At 41.1% G+C, this 23688-nt stretch overlaps 1 protein-coding gene and 1 long non-coding RNA gene across 5 annotated transcripts in view; one reads left to right on the top strand and one right to left on the bottom strand.

The window, feature by feature from the left end:
- The window catches only part of DSCAM (DS cell adhesion molecule), a gene marked incomplete at its 5' end in the record, with an annotated part of 741397 nt that overhangs the window by 229694 nt on the left and 488015 nt on the right, over positions 1-23688 (bottom strand). For both annotated transcript variants that reach the window (XM_082458757.1, XM_082458758.1), the window contains one exon: positions 4353-4526. In XM_082458757.1, the coding sequence (XP_082314883.1) occupies positions 4353-4526 (174 nt within the window). The remainder of the gene's footprint in view (positions 1-4352; positions 4527-23688) is intronic.
- Positions 1-23688, top strand: part of LOC309659300 — a 119741-nt gene that overhangs the window by 24540 nt on the left and 71513 nt on the right. The gene's annotated exons all lie outside the window — the stretch shown is intronic.

Here is a 23688-nt window from a genome sequence, read left to right on the forward strand (position 1 = left end):
TGTTCTTAAAGAGTGGCCCTTACAGAGTGAGCAGGAGGGACCTGGGAGCACCCCGTGGAAGGGACTAAGGCCGTCGCAGCCTCACTGCGGGGCAGCCCAGGGTGGAGTTCCTTCCTCCCCTCCAGAGATCACAGGGCAGCCCTGCAGGTGTTCCCGCAGATACCTGTACGTCCTAGAGGCAGCACGTGAGGGCGGGAAGTAACAGAGGGTGGATGGACTATCCAAGGCTATTTATGGATTCTTTTATTTTTTTGGCGGGGGGGGGCTTGGGGGGGGAATGGAGCAATAGAGGGTGGATGGACTATCCAAGGGTATTTATGGATTCTTTTATTTTTTTTGGCGGGGGGGGCTTGGGGGGGGAATGGAGCAATAGGTTATTGTATTCCAAGCCCAACACCCACTCTGGCAGTAGCAGGACATGAGGTAGCCTGAGGTCAAATCACATTACTGAGGTCTGTCCAGAACTGGCCAAGGCCTGGGGACTGTTTGACCAAAGCTGACGCGAGTTGGTGCGTGCACATGCAGTGCACACGCACGTGTCCCCACGTGGGACCCAGGGACCTGCCTAGAGGGAGGCCTGAGGACCAAGGCTGGACTGGAGCCCTTCCGGGTTGGCTCCGGAAGCCAGAGATGGGGAGGTGGGTTCCACAAATAACCGACTCTCCAGGGAAGCACCTGCTCCTGGCTGATGAGGGATGCTCTCCTACACGGCATGCGGGGATCAGAAGGGGCCTGTGCAGAGCAGCAGACAAAAGAAGAGCTGCCTGGGCATCGTGGGCCAGAGATCCAAACAGAAAGAAAGCAGGGTTCCTGGAGACACACAGGCTCAGACCGGCCAGGGGCAGAAAGCTGGGACGGAGAGGAGGCGGTTTTGGCACCTGGGAGAAGACGGCTCATCCACCTGAAAGATTCTGCAGTTTCTGGAACTGTTTTCTTAGCACAAAAGACCACGTCCCCCAAGTGGGGAGGCTTCTTTTATTTTCCCCAAGCGGGGAGGCTTCTGCAGCCCCTGGTGGGCCTGGGGTGAGGGGCGCAGTGCTGTCACCAGAGGCCGCATTTGATTGAAAGTAGAGAGCAGTTCCCCTGTCTTTCCTGCCAAAGGTCCTTAACATTTTCCGATGTTTTGGGTCCCTATTCCCGGGATGATTTTTCGTAAAGGATAAATTAGAATTGAGATAATGTAGAACCAGAAGCAAGAATACCAACAAAACCGGGAGGGTCTGCACTGATTATTTTTCCGTCTCATTGATGGCTTTCCATGACCACTCCTTCCAAACTTGGCTGCCTCTGTCTTCCCTGCCCACAGTCTCATCATGCCTGATTCCCAGAAAGCGCTGGGGGGAGGCAGTCATTGTTAAATTGCTTTATTATTAGATTAGCGAGTTTTGAAAGGATTGTAGTAGTAGTAAGAAAACGTCCCAGAGAGGAGACCCAGCCAGTGCCAGGGCATGGTCCCCAGTGTCCCCACTGAGACCCCAACACCAGGCTCTATCAGTAGAGTTCGGTTCTTTAAAATACGTGTAAAACCCAGCACCAGCCATCCTGGGCGTCTGGAGATCTCATCTGAGAAGCTGAATTTCCTGACATGCCTGATCAGGCAGAAAGTTCTCTCCTATTGCATTTAAAAATATTTGCAGACCAGTTTTTTTTTTTTTTTTAATGACTTATAGAAAAGGGAGAGTCCTTACTATTGTTACTGAAAGCAGTGCAATTTCTTTTGAAACATTAAAGAAATTGTGCCTGATGTAAGCCTGGGTAGCGTCAGATAAGAAGAGCCTTGCTGCCGTCCCAGGTGTAATCCCGTTACCAACGCAGCGACATACAATCTTCTTGCTCAGCAGCCCGGCACCTGCTCTGCCCCCGTCAGGTCAGAGCCAAGGCTCTCCGCTCCCACTTCCTCCCGTTTTCTCAGTAAAAGAGCTGTACGCCAAGTGGCAGGTCTCCCATTGCCGTGTGCAGAGCCTGAACGTGTCAGTTTTCATACACTTAATAGTCTTGCCAAGCAAATATACAAAGAACAAGCGAAAGCCATCCCTGTGTTAGCTGTTGATTTTGTTTAAATGGTATCATTTGAGCAACAGTTAGAGATACTGTATGTCTTTTGCCTTCGTGTTTCTATATCTCTTTATTAAATTATGTTTTTACTTTTCCGAATTTAAATATTATGATTTTTTTAACATCTTTACTGGAGTATAATTGCTTTACAATGTTGTTTTAGTTCCTGCTGAAATTATGTATAAAGCCTCCGGAGGGTTATCAAGAACTGGTAAAATTAGCTGTGCCATAAATGCGCCTCTCTGCTAGCAGTTTGTATGGTTTGAGAGAGAGAAACTAAGATTGACAAACCCTAAGAACAGTTTTCTTTGATGAACACTCGCTTTAAATGTTTCTTTCTCTAATCCCCTCCACATAGCGGGTAGAGCATTCAAACACAGTTACCTCTTGCCTTGAGTCTTTTGATTTCTTGTATCTGCTCTCTCTGTTCTCTCTCCCTCGAGCGCCTCTGTTTACCCCCAACAATTCTATCTTTCGAAATCCACTGCGCCCTTTAGGACTGAACTCAGAGGCCATGGGTACCATTCTGTAGGCACTGATTCTCCAGGGGGTGTAAACCACGCCCGCATCTGTGCATTCCCGGTGTCCCACGCTCTATCCTGACACCGGCGTGTTCTGCTGGAGCTGTCCACACCCAGGCCTGATGGACCCACAGGAGAAAAAGCTCACTAAGGGCAGGGGCACATCTTTGTGGTCCCACGTCCACTACCAGCATCAAAGGTATGGAGAGAGCAGATGTGGGGAAATCTTCAAGTTCTACATTTTCAAATTCTACTCATTTTTAAAGATTTTTTTCCCCTGACGCTTTCCTTAATCCGCTCAAAACGATGGTTCTGTCCTCCTTTGAAAGGCACATCTCTGTGCACCTTACTCCTTCCCTTGCACTATGATTAGCAGGCTGTCTCTTTTCTCAAGACATAAGCTCTCTCATTCATGAAGGTAAGGTCTATGGTTGATTGTATTTACATCCTTCATGGGGCACTGTATCTATTAGAGCTTAGATACGTATATGAGTGCGATAGAAAAAAATGCTTTATAAATTTAAAATATGTTAAAGCAATTGCAAAATACATTTCTTTTGTTGGGGAAAGATGGATGAACATTGGTCAGTATTGGTCTTCAGATCTTGGGTTTCCTTAACGTTTCACCAACTTAGTTTTAAAAATTATGATTTCAACTTTGTATTTAAGTGATATGACAATTTGTCTTCAGATTCTTGAAAATCAGTTCCTCTAGAGTATAATATTTAGAAGTCAAAAGTAGGTATTGGATACGTCCACAGTATATTTCAAAGCAACCTTATTTCAGAACTTTAATTTGTCTATGATATAAAAGTATACCGAATAGACAGCTTGATATTTTCACTGTCGTATTAGAAAAAATGGGTTAACTAGAATGAATTCTTAGTAAAATAGGATGGATACTAGTCTGTGTGTAGCTAGCCTTTAAATCTCTCTCTCTCTCTCTCACACACACACATCACTGGAATTCACTTTTAAATCCAATCTCTCTAATAAATGATATGATAGAGATCCTTGACAACCTACAGACAGCATAATTAAAATAAAAAAGAGGAAGTCTGATCAAAACCTTGTAGTCAGGAAGAAATCACAATCTATCCAGTAGTAAAGAATATAAACAGAGAAAGACATAAGTCATTCACTTAAACTAGATGTACAACCATTTGCTAATGAGCAGTACTCAGTACAAGTTGGTCTACTTTGGTCCTTTCTTTGGTGGTCTAGTTACCAAAGTATAAAAATAATTTCACTATAAAGTGCCCTTTCCTAAAACATGGGTCAGCAACACGGACCCTAAACATAGTGCTACGCGTTCTTTGTTCTTGTAGATGTGTGTGTTGATAATGAGGTTTCTGCTTTCTGGATTTCAGAAGGATCTTAAAAAGGAAATCTATGGACAAGCCACCTTGCAGATAATAAAAAGCATGAATCGACCTCTGAAAGGAACACATCTGAGAGCGTGCACTGGGCTTTTCCACAATAAAATCAACAGGAGAGAAATGTGGGTGCCAAAGGCAGGGACCCACTCGTCTGCTGTTTACCCAGAGCCTGTACCCACGGCCAGCGGAGCAGAAAAGAGGGGACCCACAGGCTCTGACAATCGCTGAACTTCTACCGTCCTCTTTAACTATATTTTTAGGACAGGAAACCCCCAGCTGCAGCAAATCACATTTTGTTTTTGTTGTGTTTTGTTTTTAAACAGTATGCATGGAGACCACTGAAAATGGAAGCCCCCGAAGCCCTATTTAGGTAAAACGAAGCGCTCTTCTTCCTTACTTTTCACCGTGAGGTACATGGACTTGCTGACGTCCGCGCCCACATCGTTGCTGACCTTGCACAGGTAGTAGCCGCTGTCTTCTTCTACCACGTGCTTGATCAACAGAGACCCGTTGCTGAGGACCTGAATTCGGCCATTCAGGGCAATCGGTTGGAACTGGGGAACCCCAGCACCTGCAACAGAATAAAAAAGAGGAACGGTGATGCTAAGATGAATAAATACAGGGGGACAATGAGCTCAAGGACACCAGACCAATGAAGGGAAGCGATGGACGCTGAACACACAACCTAGAGGACAGGCACCAGAAACACCAAGAATTTTTTCTTTCCTCTGACAATGAAATTCTTGTTTAGGGAGAAACATGTTTATTTAAAATGACAGTATTTCAAACTCTGAGATAAAGAGTAAGAGAACTTACAGATAGTTTCTACAATTCATCAAATTTGATGAGCGTTGAGTAGTTGATAAATTATTCACAGAAATCACAGTAGAATGACTACAGAAATAGACATCTCTTGTGTAACTAAATACATTTTTTGTGTCCCTAGGGACTTAATCTATATGTAAACAAGGAGTGCTTCAGGGACAAGGCATTTGAAGACCTCACAGGATGAGCACCTCTGAGACTACAAGAAGAAAACTGATACTGCAGACTTCCCTTCTAAGTGTGGTTTATTCCAGTCTAGAAACACCATGTACTATCAGCATCATTTAATGTTATTAAACAAATAAGTCAGATCATTGCACTAAGACAGCACGAATTAAAACCCTGCTCTCCTCCGAGTGCTTGCATTCAAGGAAATAGTGGCCCAGATGTGGTATGCTATGGTCATAGATGTGATGTGATCCACACAAAAGATCCATATAAAACTAATTTAGAAAATAAATTTAGAAATAATAAAACAGGATTAAGGCCTCGGGAGATTTCTGGGAAGATGGTAGTTGGATGAATCGCATGAATCTGCTATGTTGTTTGCCCCTCTTCTGGGACTAGGAGGGTGTGGTCCAAGCCTTGAAAGGCTGATAGAGCTTCTCCATCTTCCTGGAGAAAGCTCAAAGCATGGGCCAAGTGTGTGTTCTAGAGAAGAGCTGCTGGTCTGTGTGTCCCCAGAACCTACATGGGACCTGAACAGGTGGGCGGTCACCCATTCATGCAGGAAACTTCAAACTTTGCATCTGGGGAAGTGACATGAGAGGGGGATACACTTCCTCCTGTTGTCTCCTCCCAAACTGACCATTTACTTATTGGTGTCCTTCAGGTCACAGTGGCAGAGACTGTGGCTATGCCTTCCCTTACCTATTTCTATTCCACCAAAGAGACAAAGGAAATTAATCATGTATCTGAGGGGACCTTTCATAATGAATTACAAGGACAAGCAGAATCCCTACAACAGATGGTTTCTATCAAAACAGAACTATTAGAGAGTATATATGGAAACTTGAATTTAACAAACAGAGTTCTATTTCTGCTAAGGATGGAGAAAGACATAAAAGAATATCACTTCCATTCTAACAACAAAAAATAGACTGTTAATCTACAAAATTATGCTTTTCTTTGAATGAATCAGAAAGTGGAAGTCACAGGCAACTGGGTAAACTTAGTTGCAAAGAATTAAAAGCCCTACAAGGAGATATGGTACAAGTAAACAATTTCATCTTTGGGACAGGATGAGAGGACAAGGTCCTGGGCATACAAGCAGGTAGGAAGTAAAGAACTGGAAATAAGTATAACTTACTTCAATTGCTACTCTTTTATGCACCATGGCCAAAATTCAATAAAATATTATGAGATGCACACACACAAAAGCAAGAAAAAAGAACCAGAGAAGAAATGATCAACAGTTTTGAAATCTTGGTATGGAACTATCAGACAGGGACTTTACAACAACTATGGTTAATGCCCATAAACAGGTGGGGGATTCAGAAAGAATATTAAAACTATACAAAAGAGACAGATAGATAAATAAACTGTTAGAAACAACAAACACAATATTAGATCAAAAGAATTCCTTAAGCTAATCAGCAGATTGAACACAGCAGAGAAAATAATTAGTGAACTTGGAGCTAGGTCAACAGAAATTATCCAAATTAAAACAAAAAGTTCAAAAGAGTGAAAAATACAGAATAGATTGTCCTAGAGCTCTAGAACAATATCAAATATTCTAACATTGAGTAATTATAGTCTCAAAAGGAGAAGAAAGACAGGGGCAGAAGAAATAATATTTGAAATATAGAAGACTTTAATACCACTATCAGTCAGTTTGACTTAACTGACATTTATAGAACTCTACACCCTGCAGTAGCAGAATACATACTGGTTTTGAGTGCACATGGAACAGTTATCCAGAAACACAATATTTTGGGCCATAATACAAATTTCAATAGATGTTAGAAAATAAAATAATACAAATCATTTTCTAGCTCCACAGAAAAACTAAAATCGAAATCAATAACAGAGATATATCTGGGAAAACCTCAAATATTTGAAACTTAAACAATATGCTTCTAAAAAAACTCATGAGTCAAAGAAGAAATCACCAGAGTAATTAGAAAAAAATATATTCTGAGTTGAATAAGAATGTAAAACAACATATCAAAATGTGTGAGATGCAGGTAAAAGCAACACTTAGATGGAAGTTTGTAGCTTTAAGTGTTTGTATTGGAAAAGGAAAAAGATCACAAATCAATGATTTAAGCATCCTTCTTAAGAAGCTATTACAGGAAGAGCAAATAAAACTCAAAGTAAGGAGAAGTAAGGAAATAATAAAGAAGAAAACTGAAATCAATGAAATAAAAAACAGAATATTGTAGAGAAAATCAATAAAACCAAAAGCCAGTTCTTTGAAAAAAAATATAATACAAAAACCTCTAGCTGGACTGACCAAGAAAAGAGAAGAGACATTAGTTACAAGTAACTATAATGAAAAAGGCCATCACTGCAGTCCCTACTTGAATTAAAAGGATAATAGGAAAATATTAGGAATAACTTTGTGTCAACAAATTTAAAAAGTTATATTAAATAGATAAATTTCTGGAAAGACACAAACTCTCAAAGATCACTCAAGAAAAATTAGATAACCTTAATAGTCCTGTATCTATAAGTTAATTTGTAGTTAAAAACTTTCCACAAAGAACAATCAAAGTCCAGACAGCTTCATTAGTGAATACTACCTAACACCTAAAGAAAAAAAAAATTTTACACAAAGTCTTTCAGAAAATACAAGAGAATAAAACACTTTACCACTGATTTTATGAGGCCAGCAACATCCTGATACCAAAATCAAAGACCTTAGAACTACAAACCAATATCCCAACATAGACATAAAAATCCTTAACCAGCCGATCCAGGACTGGGAGATGGGAGCAGGGAGCCGGCCGGGTGCTCGGACAGGCCTGGCGAGCGTGGCAGCGCAGGGTCTTTGTGCTCGGCCAGGTGTCAGGCCTGAGCCTCTGAGGTGGGAGAGCCAAGGTCAGGACACTGGTCCACCAGAGATCTCCCAGCCCCTCATAATATCCATCAGTGAGAGCTCTCCCAGAGATCTCTGTCTCAACGCTAAGACCCAGCTCCACTCAACAACCAGCAAGCTACAGTGCTGGACACCCTATGTTAAACAACTAGCAAGACAGGAACACCACCCCACCCATTAGCAGAGAGGCTGCCTAAAATCATAATAAGGTCACAGACACCCCAAAACACACCACCAGCTGCAGCCCTGCCCACCAGAAAGACAAGATCCAGCCCCACCCACGAGAACACAGGCACCAGTCCCCTCCACCAGGAAGCCTACACAAGCCACTGAACCAACCTTACCCACTGGGGGCAGACACCAAAAACCAATGGGAACTACAAACCTGCAGCCTGGGAAAAGGAGACCCCAAACACAGTAAGTTAACCAAAATACACAGCAGATGAAGGAGCAAGGAAAAAACCAACCAGACCAAACAAATGAATAGGGAATAGGCAGTCTACCTGAAAAAGAATTCAGAGTAATGATAGTAAAGATGATCCAAAATCTTGGAAATAGAATGGAGAAAATACAAGAAACGTTTAACAAGGACCTAGAAGAACGAAAGAGCAAACAAACAGTGATGGACAACACATTAAATGAAATTAAAAATTCGGGGCTTCCCTGGTGGCGCAGTGGTTGAGAGTCTGCCTGCCAATGCAGGGGACATGAGTTCGAGCCCTGGTCTGGGAAGATCCCACATGCCGCGGAGCAACTCGGCCCGTGAGCCACAACTACTGAGCCTGCACGTCTGGAGCCTGTGCTCCACAACAAGAGAGGCCGCGATAGTGAGAGGCCCGTGCACCGCGATGAAGAGTGGCCCCCGCTTGCCGCAACTGGAGAAAGCCCTTGCACAGAAACGAAGACCCAACACAGCCATAAATTTAAAAAAAAAAAAAAAAAATTCGCTAGAAGGAATCAATAGCAGAATAACTGAGGCAGAAGAACAGAAAAGTGACCTGGAAGGTAAAATAGTCGAAATAACTACTGCAGAGCAGAATAAAGAAAAAAGAATGAAAAGAATTGAGGACAGTCTCAGAGACCTCTGGGACAACATTAAACGCACCAACATTCGACTTATAGGGGTCCCAGAAGAAGAAGAGAAAAAGAAAGGGACTGAGAAAATATTTGAAGAGATTATAGTTGAAAACTTCCCTAATTTGGGAAAGGAAATAGTTAATCAAGTCCAGGGAGCCCAGAGAGTCCCATACAGGATAAATCCAAGGAGAGGCATGCCAAGACACATATTAATCAAACTATCAAAAATTAAATACAAAGAAAAAATATTAAAAGCAGCAAGGGAAAAGCAACAAATAAAATACAAGGGAATCCCCATAAGGTAAACAGCTGACCTTTCAGCAGAAAGTCTGCAAGCCAGAAGGGAGCAGCAGGACATATTTAAAGTGATGAAAGGAAAAAACCTACAACCAAGATTACTCTACCCAGCAAGGACCTCATTCAGATTTGATGGAGAAATTAAAACCTTAAAAGACAAGCAAAAGCAAAGAGAATTCAGCACCACAAACCAGCTTTACAACAAATGCTAAAGGAACTTCCCTAAGCAGGAAACACAAGAGAATGAAAAGACCTACAATAACAAACCCAGAACAATTCTATCAAACATTTAGATGAAAGCTAACACCTATCCTTCTCCATCTCATCCAAAATATAGCAAAGAGAGGAACACTCCCAAACACATTCTATGAGGCCACCATCACCCTGATACAAGAACCAGGCAAAGATGTCACAAAAAAGGAAAACTACAGACCAATATTACTGATGAACACAGATGCAAAAATCCTCAACAAAATACTAGCAAACAGAATCCAACAGCACATTAAAAGGATCATACACCATGATCAAGTGGGGTTTATCCCAGGAATTAAAGGATTCTTCAATATACGCAAATCAATCAATGTGATAAACCATATTCACAAATTGAAGAAGAAAAACCATATGATAATCTCAATAGATGCAGAAACAGCTTTTGACAGAATTCAACACTGAGTTATGATAAAAACCCTCCAGAAAGTAGGCATAGAGGGAACTTACCTCAACACAATAAAGGCCATATATGACAAACCCATAGCCAACATCGTTCTCAATGGTGAAAAACTGGAAACTATTCCTCTAAGATCAGGAACAAGACAAGTTTGCCCACTCTCACCACTATTAGTCAACATAGTCTTGGAAGTTTTAGCAATCAGAGAAGAAAAAGAAATAAAAGGAATCCAAATCGGAAAAGAAGAAGTAAAACTGCCACTGTTTGCAGATGACATGATACTATACATAAAGAATCCTAAAGATGCTACCAGAAAACTACTAGAGCTAATCAATGAATTTGGTAAAGTAGCAGGATACAAAATTAATGCACAGAAATCTCTTGCATACCTATATACCAATGATGAAAAATCTGAAAGAGAAATTAAGGAAACACTCGATTTACCATTGTAATAAAAAGAGTAAAATACCTAGGAATAAACCTACCTAAGGAGACAAAATACCTGTATGCAGAAAACTATAAGACACTGATGAAAGAAATTAAAGATGATACAGATGGAGAGATATACCATGTTCTTGGATTGGAAGAATCAACATTGTGAAAATGACTATACTACCCAAAGCAATCTACAGATTGAATGCAATCCCTATCAAACTACCAATGGCATTTTTCACTAAACTAGAACAAAGAATTGCACAATTTGTATGGAAACACAAAAGACCCCGAATAGCCAAAGCAATCTTGAGAAAGAAAAATGGAGCTGGAGGAATCAGGCTCCCTGACTTCAGACTACACTACAAAGCTACAATAATCAAGACAGTATAGTACTGGCACAAAAACAGAAATATAGATCAATGGAACAGGATAGAAAGCCCAGAGATAAACCCATGCACATATGGTCACCTTATCTTTGATAAAGGAGGCAAGAATATACAGTGGAGAAAAGACAGACTCTTCAATAAGTGGTGCTGGGAAAACTGGACAGCTACATGTAAAAGAATGAAATTAGAACACTCCCTAACGCCATATACAAAAATAAACTCAAAATGGGTTAATGACCTAAATGTAAGGCCAGACACTATCAAACTCTTAGAGGAAAACATAGGCAGAACACTCTATGACATAAATCACAGCAAGATCCTTTTTGACCCACCTCCTAGAGAAATGGAAATAAAAACAAAAATAAACAAATGGGATCTAATGAAACTTAAAAGCTTTTGCACAGCAAAGGAAACCATAAACAAGACCAAAAGACAACCCTCAGAATGGGAGAAAATATTTGCAAATGAAGCAACTGACAAAGGATTAATCTCCAAAATATACAAGCAGCTCAAGCAGCTCAATATCAAAAAAACAAACAACCCAATCCAGAAATGGGCAGAAGATCTACACAGACATTTCTCCAAAGAAGATCTACAGATTGCCAACAAACACATGAAAGGATGTTCAACATCACTAATCATTAGAGAAATGCAAATCAAAACTACAATGAAGTATCAGCTCACACCAGTCAGAATGGCCATCATCAAAAAATCTACAAACAATAAATGCTGGAGAGGGTGTGGAGAAAAGGGGACCCTCTTGCACTGTTGGTGGGAATGTAAATTGATACAGCCACTATGGAGACTGGTATGGAGGCTCCTTGAAAAACTAAAAATAGAACTACCATACGACCCAGCAATCCCACTACTGGGCATATACCCTGAGAAAACCATAATTCAAAAAGAGTCATGCACCACAATGTTCACTGCAGCACTATTTACAATAGCCAGGACATGGAAGCAACCTAAGTGTCCATCAACAGATGAATGGATAAAGAAGATGTGGCACATGTATACAATGGAATATTACTCAGCCATAAAAAGAAACGAAATTGAGTTATTTGTAATGAGGTGGATGGACCTAGAGTCTGTCATACAGAGTGAAGTAAGTCAGAAAGAGAAAAGCAAATACCGTATGCTAACACATATATATGGAATCTAAAAAAAAAAAAAAAATGGTTCTGAAGAACCTAGGAGCAGGACAGGAACAAAGACGCAGACACAGAGAATGGACTTGAGGACATGGGGCGGGGGACGGGTAAGCTGGGATGAAGTGAGAGAGTGGTATGGACATATATACACTACCAAATGCAAAATAGACAGGTAGTGGGAAGCAGCCGCATAGCACAGGGAGATCAGCTCGGTGCTTTGTGACCACTGAGAGGGGTGGGATAGGGAGGGTGGGAGGGAGACGCAAAAGGGAGGGGATATGGGGATATATGTATACATATAGCTGACTCACTTTGTTATACAGCAGAAACTAACACACCATTGTAAAGCAATTATACTCCAATAAAGATGTTGAAAAAAAGAATCCTTAACCAAACCCTACCAAATGAGGCTTATCAATATATAAAAACAATAATATATCATGACCAAATGAGATTTATTCTAGGAATGCAAGGTTGGTTTCAATTCAAAAATTAGTGAATGTAATTCATCATATTAACAGACCAAAAAAGAAGCAGAATATGATTACTTGAATATATACAAAGAAAAAAGAAATGTATTTTAGAGTTAAACATCCTGATAAAAATCTATGAACTAGTCATAGAACGGAATTACTTGATCAAAGGTTTCAAAAGGCTTACAGCTGACATCATACTTAATTCTAAAAACCAAATTATTTTCCACCAAAGATCAAGAAAGAGTCAAGGATGGTTGGTCTGGTCCTTTTATTCAACATTGTTCTGAAGATTTTATCAAGAGCAATTCAAAGAGAAAATGACATAAAAATCATATGTATTAGAAAAGAAGAATATAACTGTCTTCCATCACAGATGACATAATTATTTACATAGGTAATCAAAGAGCCTACAAAATCGTTGCTAGAATTATAAATGACTTTAGCAAAGTCACAGGATACATCAAAATACAAAATTCAAAGTTAATTTTATTTTTATATATTAGTAACAAGCAATACTGAAATTTAAAAAAACAATAAATTTAACAAGATATTTGCAAGACTGGTCTACTGAAAACTGCAAAAGTTGTTGCTCACAATTAAAGAAGACCTGGATGAGTAGAGATGGGGCATTACACCATGTTCATGGGTAAAAATTCTTAATATTTTTAGGCAGTTATTGGAAATCTTGTTCTATAAAAGGCCAAATAATAAACATTTTATGGTTTGCAAGCCATACAGTCTGTCACAATTACTTATTTCTGTCATTGAAGCATGAAAGCAGCTATAGAAAGTACATAAATCAGATGTTATGTTCCAATAACATTTATTTACAAAGGCAGGTTTTGAGAAGAATTTGACTTGTGGTCTATAGTTGGCTGACATCTGATTTAAAGGTATGTAAAAAGTATATAGATGTAAGATAATTGTAAAGTTGGAAGGGGGTGCATATACTAATAATACTCACACACTTGATGTGTGAAATATCGTAACATCTTTCTAAGTAGAAAAACGGTTTTAATTCATCTTATTCACAAAGAATTCAAAATCAGGGATGAAAAAGTTTTAAATATATAATAGTAGTTTTTAATAACTTCAATATGTTGATTTCCTCAGTATCAGCTACTATTTTATAAAATGAGATGAAATGAACAAAATCATTCTTATCCTTACACCTGTTCACTCCTTGGGAATAGTCAAAAATTATCAAAATGGGGCTTCCCTGGTTGCACAGTGGTTGAGAATCTGCCTGCCAATGCAGGGGACGTGGGTTCGAGCCCTGGTCTGGGAAGATCCCACGTGTCGTGCAGCAACTGGGCCCGTGAGCCACAACTGCTGAGCCTGCGCGTCTGGAGCCTGTGCTCTGCAACGGGAGAGGCCGCGACAGTGAGAGGCCCGCGCAACACGATGAAGAGTGGCCCCCGCTCGCCGCAACTAGAGAGAGCCCTCGCACAGAAACAAAGACCCAACACAGCCATAAATAAATAAATTAATTAATTAAAAAAAATTATCAAAATGTATAAAATGCAAATTACAACAGAAGCATGTATAATATAGATCATTTAAAATTTAATCCATATGAAAGTTCACAGAAGAATTAAAGAAATGTTTGGTGGATAATGAACATATCACTAAATGAATGGTTGATTTTGGAAAATAACTGATGAAAGCTATCTCCAAGATTACCTACTGGGGTTTAAAACATGAGAATTTCAGATTAGGAATCTGTGAATTTTTGGTCAAAAATTTAAACAGTAAAAAAGTAACTGCCCTCTTTTTCTCCTCAAGATCCCATTATCTTGAAGAGAAAAAGAAGGGATTATAGCCTTCCTAATTTTTTATAAGCACATACAAAATTGTGCTTTGTCTATACAAAATGGTGTTTATTGTCCAATTACTAAGCACCTACTCTGTGGTGGATCCAGGGCAAGTAGCTATGGTTACAAAAATGGTGGCCTCTTTGTCAATCTCTCTTTGAGGTCAGAACCCTCACTCTGGGTAAATGTGAGTGGCCATACTGTGAGCCTTCCTACGGAGAGCCTTCCATGAGGGTCTCCCCCAACCAACAGTGTTGAATCCTGCCAGCAACCACCTGAGTGGGATGAACCTTGATATGACTGAATCCCTGGCCAACAGCCTGAGTGCAGTGCTGGGAGAGACCTCGATACAGAGGACTCAGTTAAGCCATACCCAGATTCCTGCCCCACAGAGATCATAAATGTGCTTTATTATTGTTAAGCCACTAAGCTTTGGGGTAATTTGTTACACAGCAACAGATCCCCAATACACTGTGAAAAACTAGGTAATCAGGAATCCTTTTAGTTCCTCAGTTTCCTCACCTGCAAAATGGAGATAATAATAGATCCTGCTTCATAGGGCGGTGTAGACGTTTAAATTCTTAAACTATGGTATGACATACAGTAAGCACACACTATTGCTGTTTTTTTCTACTTTCTGCTTCTAATTATTTAATCAGTTTATGATTAGTTGACTATTTCTTTCCTACTCCACAAGACTAAGGACAATGTTGCAATGAACCTCTCTGCTTGTCAATCAATCCATCAATATAAAGAAAGATATAGTGGTAGGAACTCCATTGGATAAATACTTGGAGTGGAATTCTGCACACCTAAGTGTTAAAATATATTGCTAAGTTGCTTAGTAAAAGACGGAGTATTTTTATTTCCTGGGGCTGGGGTTAATTTTTTCCTCACACATGTACACTATTAATCTTTTTGATCTTCATCAATGTAGTATATATCTCATTATTTTAATTCACATGGTTTTACTAACTTGTATATTTTTTGGCTGCTTTTGCTTATAGATAAGTCTGAGCATCTTTTTATAAATGTATCAGTAATTTGTACTTGTTCTTTGGTGAACACTCTATCTATATTCTTTGCTCATGTATCTACTGAACTTTGTCTTTTTCCTCTTCATTTGCCAAAGCACTTTGGTTCCTAAAAGTGATTCTATATTCCTATTTTACAAAACTTTATTTTTGTTTGTGTTGTTTTAATCAGGATTGTATGTTGAATATTATCAGCTACCTTTTCATCATCTATTGAGATGATCATACTTTCTTTTCTCCTATAAAAGCTTATTGTATCTTTTAAGGATCTGGTTTCATAAATTATAAAATTCCTTCTTAAGGATAATAGTTCCTTTGGGGTAAGGATAAAAAATACTATTGGAACTTAAAAATCAAAGAAAAAGCCTTTGATTTTTATTTAAGTGCTTAAATTTCGTTGACAGTTTGAAAAATCTGTAAAGGCTATTGATACCTTTCTCAAAGTTAACTGCAAGCTGGGAGCCAGATCTAGACTACTACACACAACCTGGAAATTCAGCTAAACGTAGGATTTAAGAAATGTCTCCATAAGGCAGCAAACCAGGGAATCTGAAAATGCTATGGGATTTACAAATTCTGTAAAAATGTGTTACAAATCCCTGAAAATCTAATAAAATGCTGATAGAATGTGAGAAAGTTACAGGATCGTTCACGTCAAAAACACAAATGTTTTCTTTTCCTCAAAGAATTTTCACCAGAAGAATACTTACAATATTTGACACATTTATAGTAAAGAATTACAATATACAATTTAGCTACATTGCTAAGCTTTCTCAATTAAATAGCTGAAAAGGATTATCTATTAACTCCTATCTCGACCGAGAGAAGCCTCTTCATTACTAAAATGTCCTAATGAAGACAAAGATAAAGTAAAAGTGCAGTTGAAAACCATTAAATCTTTTTTTTTTTTCCATCAGAAAATGAACCTAACTTGAAGGGATATACCATTTATAAATGTGATCACGCTTGCTAAACAGAGTAACTCATCCACCATAAGGACAACAATCCCTACGATGAGTACTGTTTAATTTGAGGGAAGTGGACTTGGCCATGGTTTGATAGAATTATAGGTCATCAACTTCAGAGTCATCATTATTGTAAAGAACAAAATTTAACACAGTGCATACAATATTTCAAAATTCTGCAATCTTGTTAGCATAAGGTAAGTACTTTGGGTAATTAACTAGAAGATACACTTAGAGCAACCAGAAGCCATTAATTAAAAAGATGTCAGTTTTCTGTGGATAGCTGGGGTCAACTGGGGACAATTTTAATGTTCCGTTACATGAAAAGCAAATGTTCACACATTATGTAAGGCACCCACAGAACAACTGGGTATGTTCATATTGTGTGACCTTTATTATTTATTGAAAAGATACACCTAGCAGGACTCTCAAGAACTGGGGGAGTAGGAATAGTGGAAAAAGAATAGCTGAGTATCATCAAGTGAGCCCACTTTGAAGGCAGCAACAAATATGGTCATTGTTTCATCTTTTCTTCCCTCTGAAGTCTTTGCTGATCTGAAGTGAGAGCACTTGACTAACAGTCAGAAGAATTGGGCTCCTATGTTATCTCTTAAACTTAGGAGCTCTGCCCTTGAGCAAGTAGCTTATTCTGTCTGCATCCTTAACGTCATCATATATGAAATGGGAAGAAGAATTCATTTACATACTATATAGATTGTTCACACGAAAAGGAACAAGATTGCATGAATGCAAGTGGGTGTCAATGCCCACATGCCGGGACCAGAAGAAGTTGGTCAATGAGCACATGCAGAGAGTCGCCTGGCAGGTGGAAGAAGATTGTTTTGGAGGGGAAGAGAACAGGAAGAAGGAGATCACTTCCTGCTCCCTGGGCTGCACCCAAATGATAAGCTGTTCCTTCTCCTCACCAAGGAGTCAAAACACAGTCCCTTTCGTCCTTATGGAGAGGGCGGTGTTTTCCTGAGGAATGAGTTTGTTTTCCTTGCTCAGGGAGAGGGCCCACCTCCTCTGAGAACAGCTGGTGGGGTGAAGGGAGTGAGTAGCTACAAAGATGGGTGGGGATAGGATGAGGAGAGAGCAAGTACCCAGAGAAACAGCAGGTGCACCCATTTCAGGTGTGGCCGCTGGGAAGGGAACCCTTGATCAGAGACAGAGGGCTGGGTTCTGGGTCCTGTTCCAGAGAAGAATCCCAAAGAGGACAGAGGCACAGTCCTGAGACACGGGTCCAGTTCCAGGCTGGAGGGCTCTTCCCAAGCCCAAAGAAAGAAGCTTCCACATGGTACACAATGTGCACATCATGTTTTGTCTATATGTTTGCATCAGATATTGTCTGTTGATCTTAGCGCTACTGCTGCACTTCTAAACTCTTCCCTAAATTTCAGGGATGGGAAGCCTGAGAAGAACATCTCCCCGGCTGATTTGTCACAGTTCTGGTTTATATTTCACCGGTGAGAGGCACTTGAATGCGATTTGGAAAGTGCAAGGAAGGAGAAATAATCGTTCTCCTTTAGAAGCAGTAAGTTGATGCATGGGCAGATGCCAAATATCCAAGTCCGAGAGAACAAATTTCGTTCTGGAGCAGCTGGAACCACAGATGGAAGTAGCCTCTCCTGGCTCCCACATTTGTCAAGTTCTTAAAAGGCAGTTGAATTCCTCCCATCTTTCTAAAACTATGCATGCATCTAATTCCCTGTATTAAATTCCTTCTTGATAAAACACTGCACCATAACTGGGACAGCATCAAGGTTACTTCTTTTGTAAATTTGCATATAATTATGTTCACTGTGCAATTCACTTTCTTCTTTTAATCTCTTTATATCTATCCTGAAGAATTCTATCCAATGAAAACAACTGAACTTAGGTGACCTAGACTGGTGCCTGCCGAGGGGTTGTTAGAATTCGGTGGTCTGCTAGTTTATCGTGCTAATTTCATGACTTTTACTCTGTACCTAATCTGCAAGCATCCTTTTTTATCATCAAGATGGAACACTGGTCCCTTACTCACTTATCAGAAAATGGAACCATGAACTGACACAATTCGGCACTTGTTGATGGGACATGCGATACCGGAGGCAGTTTGAGTGGCTGGACTTTGCTGAGGCCACCATGGCTTTGCATTGGGACCATGGGCTGCGAGCCGCCCCTGCAGCTGTGTCGACCATACAAGGTTTTCAGTCACCACCTCCTTGGAGCAAGAGATGCCCAAACATTTGTCCTCAGTGTGACTGTTCCTATCCACAAGAGGATGGTTAGAAAGTTCCTGGGGTAAGACAGTGAGAAAGAAGGAAGAGAAAGAAAGAGGAGTGGAGAAAAAGAAGGGAGGGCCAGATGGACCCCCGGGGCCATTGTCCTGGTGACACTACCAAGGCTCGGGGTAACTGCAGTTTCCTTGGGCGGGGGTGGGGCATCTACGATGGTCCTGATGCAGCTCCCAGAGCCACGGAGACCCCGCTTATTTTAGCACAGGGAAAGGCCGAAGTTTTCCATTCCTTGTGAGCTTTATTCCACCATCAACAGAAAATACACCAACATGATGAACATTCATCCTCTCCGTTCCGCTCACCATCCTATTCCAAGACCTCATTATTGCTCAGTGAGACCCATTGCTCCTGCCTGCGAACAGACAAGCAGAGCTGCTTTCGTTGTACCTGAGGGAACCACATTTGACTGTGAAGTTGGGTTTGCCTTCACCACTCATGTCACAGGGAGGTGTCACTTTCTCCTTTTTAGATTCTTGGAGCTCTTTCTCTGCATTCATTCTAGATTCATAGCTTGTCATGTATTTGCATGGGGACAAGGAACACCGGATGATAAGTGAGACTTGATAGCCTCGACAAGCCTGGTGCAGGAGTTTGGAGCAGGTGTTGCTGGAAAGACCCGAGAGGACGACTGCAGGTCCAGTAAACCAGTGGACAGAAGAGGTCGGACGCATGGGGATGGGGGCTTGGGGGCATCCTAACCCACGCAGAAAGCGGGACAGGCATGGTTAGAGCGCTGGGTGGTAATCAGACAGACAGACAGGCAGGGAGGTGAGACAGGATTAGATGACCAAGGGCCAAGCAGATGACCAAGACAGAGAGATCCAGTTTCCAGGACAGGGGTGTGAAAGCAACACTTGGTCTGAGCAAAGGCATTCAAGGTCAGAGTGTAAGTGGCCATGAGGGTAAAGAAATGAAGCTAAATGCCTTGAATGCTAAAACAAGGAGGCTCAGGCCCGAGGTCAGGACACGAGTGAAACCTGCAAGGATACAGGAAATAGGATTAAGGGACCAGAGCTTGGGAAGGAACTTTGGGGGTCCAGAGGCCCAAGGACAATCCTGACTGGGCCTCCCCACGGAGTTACTTCAATAGGAAACCTCCTGTTTTCCTACAGGGGAAAAGAGGAACAATCTCATTTAAGGGACTTAGTATTTTTTTGGTCTCTTGATTGTTTGTCCCCATCCGGACTTATCTTCTGAATGGAAAGCAGGGGATCTGCAGTGGGGGCCATCTCTTGACTGCTGAGGAAGAGGTGGCCGTGGTCAACTCAGCAGGGAGGTCTGGAATTGGTTTTGGTAGAAAACATGTCCTACAATTAACATACTTGAGAACTTGGGCTTGTCCCATGCTGCACATTCTTCATGGCATTTGGAGACATAGGCCTTGGGGATTGTGGAGGGTGCTGGGATGTCACCTTGACCGTGGGAGAGAGGGTGTGAGCAGGACCAAGCTGAAGCACTCCAGGGCAAGCCCCTGAGGTAGGAGGAGGCTCCAGAAGGGTCACCTGAGCAGTCCGACCAGGCGTACTGAGCACACATTTGTTTCTCGGTCTAGAATTGAGTACATTGCATGGAAACATCCAGAGAACTGTTGTGAGCGTCAGATTTTTTCCTATGGATTTCTGAACAAAGGATTGAAGTCCCTGTCGGCCCCTATCAAGAGTCCACAGCTCCTGCTGACAACCATCTGAACCTACAAGTGGATCCTCGTCCAGGTCAGAGGAGACTTTGCCCTGGCCAACAGCTGCAGCCCTATGAGAGATTCCGAAACAGAGCACCCAGCTAAGATGTGCCCAGACGCCTAGTCCACAGAAATCATGAGATTTTTTTTAAGTTGCTTTAAAAAAAAGAAAATAAAAAGAGTCTATGGGACTCTTTTGGGAGATGGGAGGGTTTTGGCAGGTGGGTTGATACCAAGCAGAAGAGGACACTTCTGGGACCCAGGAGGTAAGGGACAGCCAGGACCCCTGGTAGAGTATACCTTGTGGGTACAGAAGGACAACTTCCAACAGCTTTCTGGGGACAGAGGAAGATGCCTGAGCAAAAGCAAAACTATTGTGCACCAAACAGTGATGGATTCTTTGATGTCTCCAGGAAAAACTGGAGTTGAGGAAACTTTGGTCTCATGTGAATGTGCTACAGGTAAGAGAAGGAAGGGCACAGGGCGGGGGTGAGAGAAATAGGCAGGGGATAGGGGGTCCCATCCCACTGCAGCCTCTCTATGTACTAGAGAGTGGAAGAAGATAGGAACTCCCCCCGAATTAAGGAGCACTTCTCCTTTGCTTGGAAAAGAAAGAGACACGGACAGCTGCAGAGAGTCAACAAAAACTGGCTATAGGTGTAACACCTTTCCACCCAGAAAACCAAAGAGGATCAAAAAGAACTATCGGGCTTCCCTGGTGGCACAGTGGTTGAGAATCCGCCTGCCAATGCAGGGGACACGGGTTCGAGCCCTGGTCCAGGAAGATCCCACATGCCGCGGAGCAACTAGGCCCGTGGGCCACAACTACTGAGCCTGCGCGTCTGGAGCCTGTGCTCCGCAACAAGAGAGGCCGCGACAGTGAGAAGCCCGCGCACCACAATGAAGAGTGGTCCCCGCTTGCCGCAACTAGAGAAAGCCCTCGCACAGAAACGAAGACCCAACACAGCCAAAAATAAATAAATAAATATATTAAAAAAAATAAAAATAAAAAAAGAACTATCGGCAGAAGCTTATACATACTCACTACCCCAGACCATAGTAAGAGAGCAATAGAATTTATAATGGGCATATAAAAAGATTTGAATAAATGGAAAGACTGGCCATGATATTGGCAGGGAAGGCTCAATAGTTTAATGATATCGATGTTCTCCATGCTAACCTTTACATTTATTACAGTGTTCCAAATTTTTCAGAATATTTTTTTGGGAACTTGATAAAATTAGCCTTTCACCTAGAATAAATATGCAAATAAAAATCCATGTGAGAAATCTAGGACATTTTTGAAAAAGAAAAACAATGAGGGGAGGAGTGTTGTATGAGATATTAAAACATATTAGGAGGAGATAAACTTCTAGTAGGCATGGTCCTGATGCCAGACAGACAGTGAGAGAGAGAGGGATAGAAAACGGATTTCAGCAGACACATTTTTTTCATAGACTATAAAGGAATTAAAGTTAGTGGGAAAAGGTTGGGCCAGGCAATAAATGGCTTTAGTACAACTGGCTAACTGTGGGAGGTGAGGTGATGACGACAGTGATGATGATGGTAACAGCAAACGTGTATTGACTCATGGCTGTGCCAGGCACCGTGATAAATGCTTTCTATGAACCATCTTATTAAATCATCACATTACTCCCCTTATTTCATTTGCTTCCCATACGAGGAATCTGTGGTTCATGCAGGCTATGTAATTTTCCGGGAGTAACACAGACAGATGGTGTGTGTCTGGGGTTTGAACTCAGCCCACTCTCTTAACTGACGATTTCTACTACTTCTCCTTTATTTTTCTGAAGTAAAGTTCAAATTTCATAAACCTTAATATATAAACAATAGGATTTAAGTTCAGAGGGTTTAAAGATGGCAGCATAAAAGCAGCATTAGAACAGTATGGAGGTTCCTTAAAAAACTAAAAATAGAATTACCATATGACCCAGCAATACCACTCCTGGGCATATACCCAGAGAAAACCATAATTCAAAAAGACACATGAACCATTGTAAAGCAATTATACTCCAACAAAGATGTTAAAAAAAGAAGACACATTCACCCCAATGTTCATTGCAGCACTATTTACAATAGCCAGGTCATGGAAGCAACCTAAATACCCATCGACATACGAATGGATAAAGAAGAAGTGGTACATATATACAATGGAATATTACTCAGCCATAAAAAGGAATGAAATTGGGTCATTTGTAGAGACATGGATGGACCTAGAGACTGTCATACAGAGTGAAGTAATTCAGAAAGAGAAAAACAAATATCGTATATTAACGAATATATGTGGAATCTAGAAAAATGGTACAGATGAGCTGGTTTGCAGGGCAGAAATAGAGACACAGATGTAGAGAACAAACGTATGGACACCAAGCGGGGAAAGCAGGGGTGGGCGGGTGGTGGTGGTGGGATGAATTGGGAGATTGGGATTGACATGTATACACTAATATGTATAAAATAGATAACTAATGAGAACCTGCTGTATAAAAAAAAGAAAATAAAATTTAAAAAAAAACGGCGTTTCTTTTCTTCCTGGAAATCATAAAAAAGCAAATGGGAGAAAGAGGAATAGAAAATGCAAACTCTTTTATGCACGAAATTAGGAAATAGCTAAAATCTCAACCACAAAATAGGTGGTGGGGCAGCCTACAGTGTACACTGGGCAAAGGAAGATGCAGAAAGACAAGGAGAGACGGACCACGGCTGGGTCTCTGAGCAAGCATCAGCAGGGTACGCATCGTGAAAGCGGGGAGCACATGTGAGGGGCAACGGACATCAGCGACCATGGTGTGCCCAGGCTGGGTGAGGCAGCAGCTTCTCTGGACCTGCCGTGTGTCTTAGATCAGTGAAGGAGGGTTCAGGGAGGAGCCAGATACTTGCACAAAGCAATCTCTTCCCGGGGATATGCATTTTCTTCAAATGTGAGCACTCAAAAGGAAGCCAGGATCTAGCAAAGATACTACAAGGAAAATGGAAGAATAAAATAGAGACAGAAATCTATAACGAAATCTCCTCAGAAGAACGCCATGATTGAGATGAAAGCTGTGAATAAAATAGCTACTTGTCTATGAAGCGAGAGCTCAAGAGAGAATGAAATGTGAGCTGCCGGAACTGGAGAAAGAAGGGAAAAAATAAAATCACAAAAATGAAGGCAAAATTGGAGAGAGCACAAAGGAGAACGGACTTTGTGGGGAAAAAGACGTAGAGAATAAACATGAGAAAATATCAAACAACGTAAAATGGGAGTAAATCAGTTAAAAAATCAGAGAGAAAATGACACCCTCTGGAAGACAGGTGAAGGGAATCTGATGGCACCGTAATCGGAGACCCAGGTCACCATGCTACCTCCTGGGCAGAGGCAGAATATCCGGATCTTAAAGGAACAAAGACAGAAATCTATTGAGCACCTAAAAACGTTTTCAAAAATACCTGGGAATAAATCTGGAAATCAATTCCGTAACTTTGTTGACATGTTGCAAAAAGATGACTTCTGCACCCTAATCCTTGAAAAGACCCAAATTGGTGCCAGGTGTCACCCATCACCTTCTCTTGGAACAAAATCAGTTCATTCTGTTGTCTTAGTTTGTATAT

This window comes from Balaenoptera physalus (genome assembly GCF_965194825.1).
Source record: "Balaenoptera physalus genome assembly, chromosome: 4".
Classification (NCBI taxonomy): domain Eukaryota; kingdom Metazoa; phylum Chordata; class Mammalia; order Artiodactyla; family Balaenopteridae; genus Balaenoptera; species Balaenoptera physalus.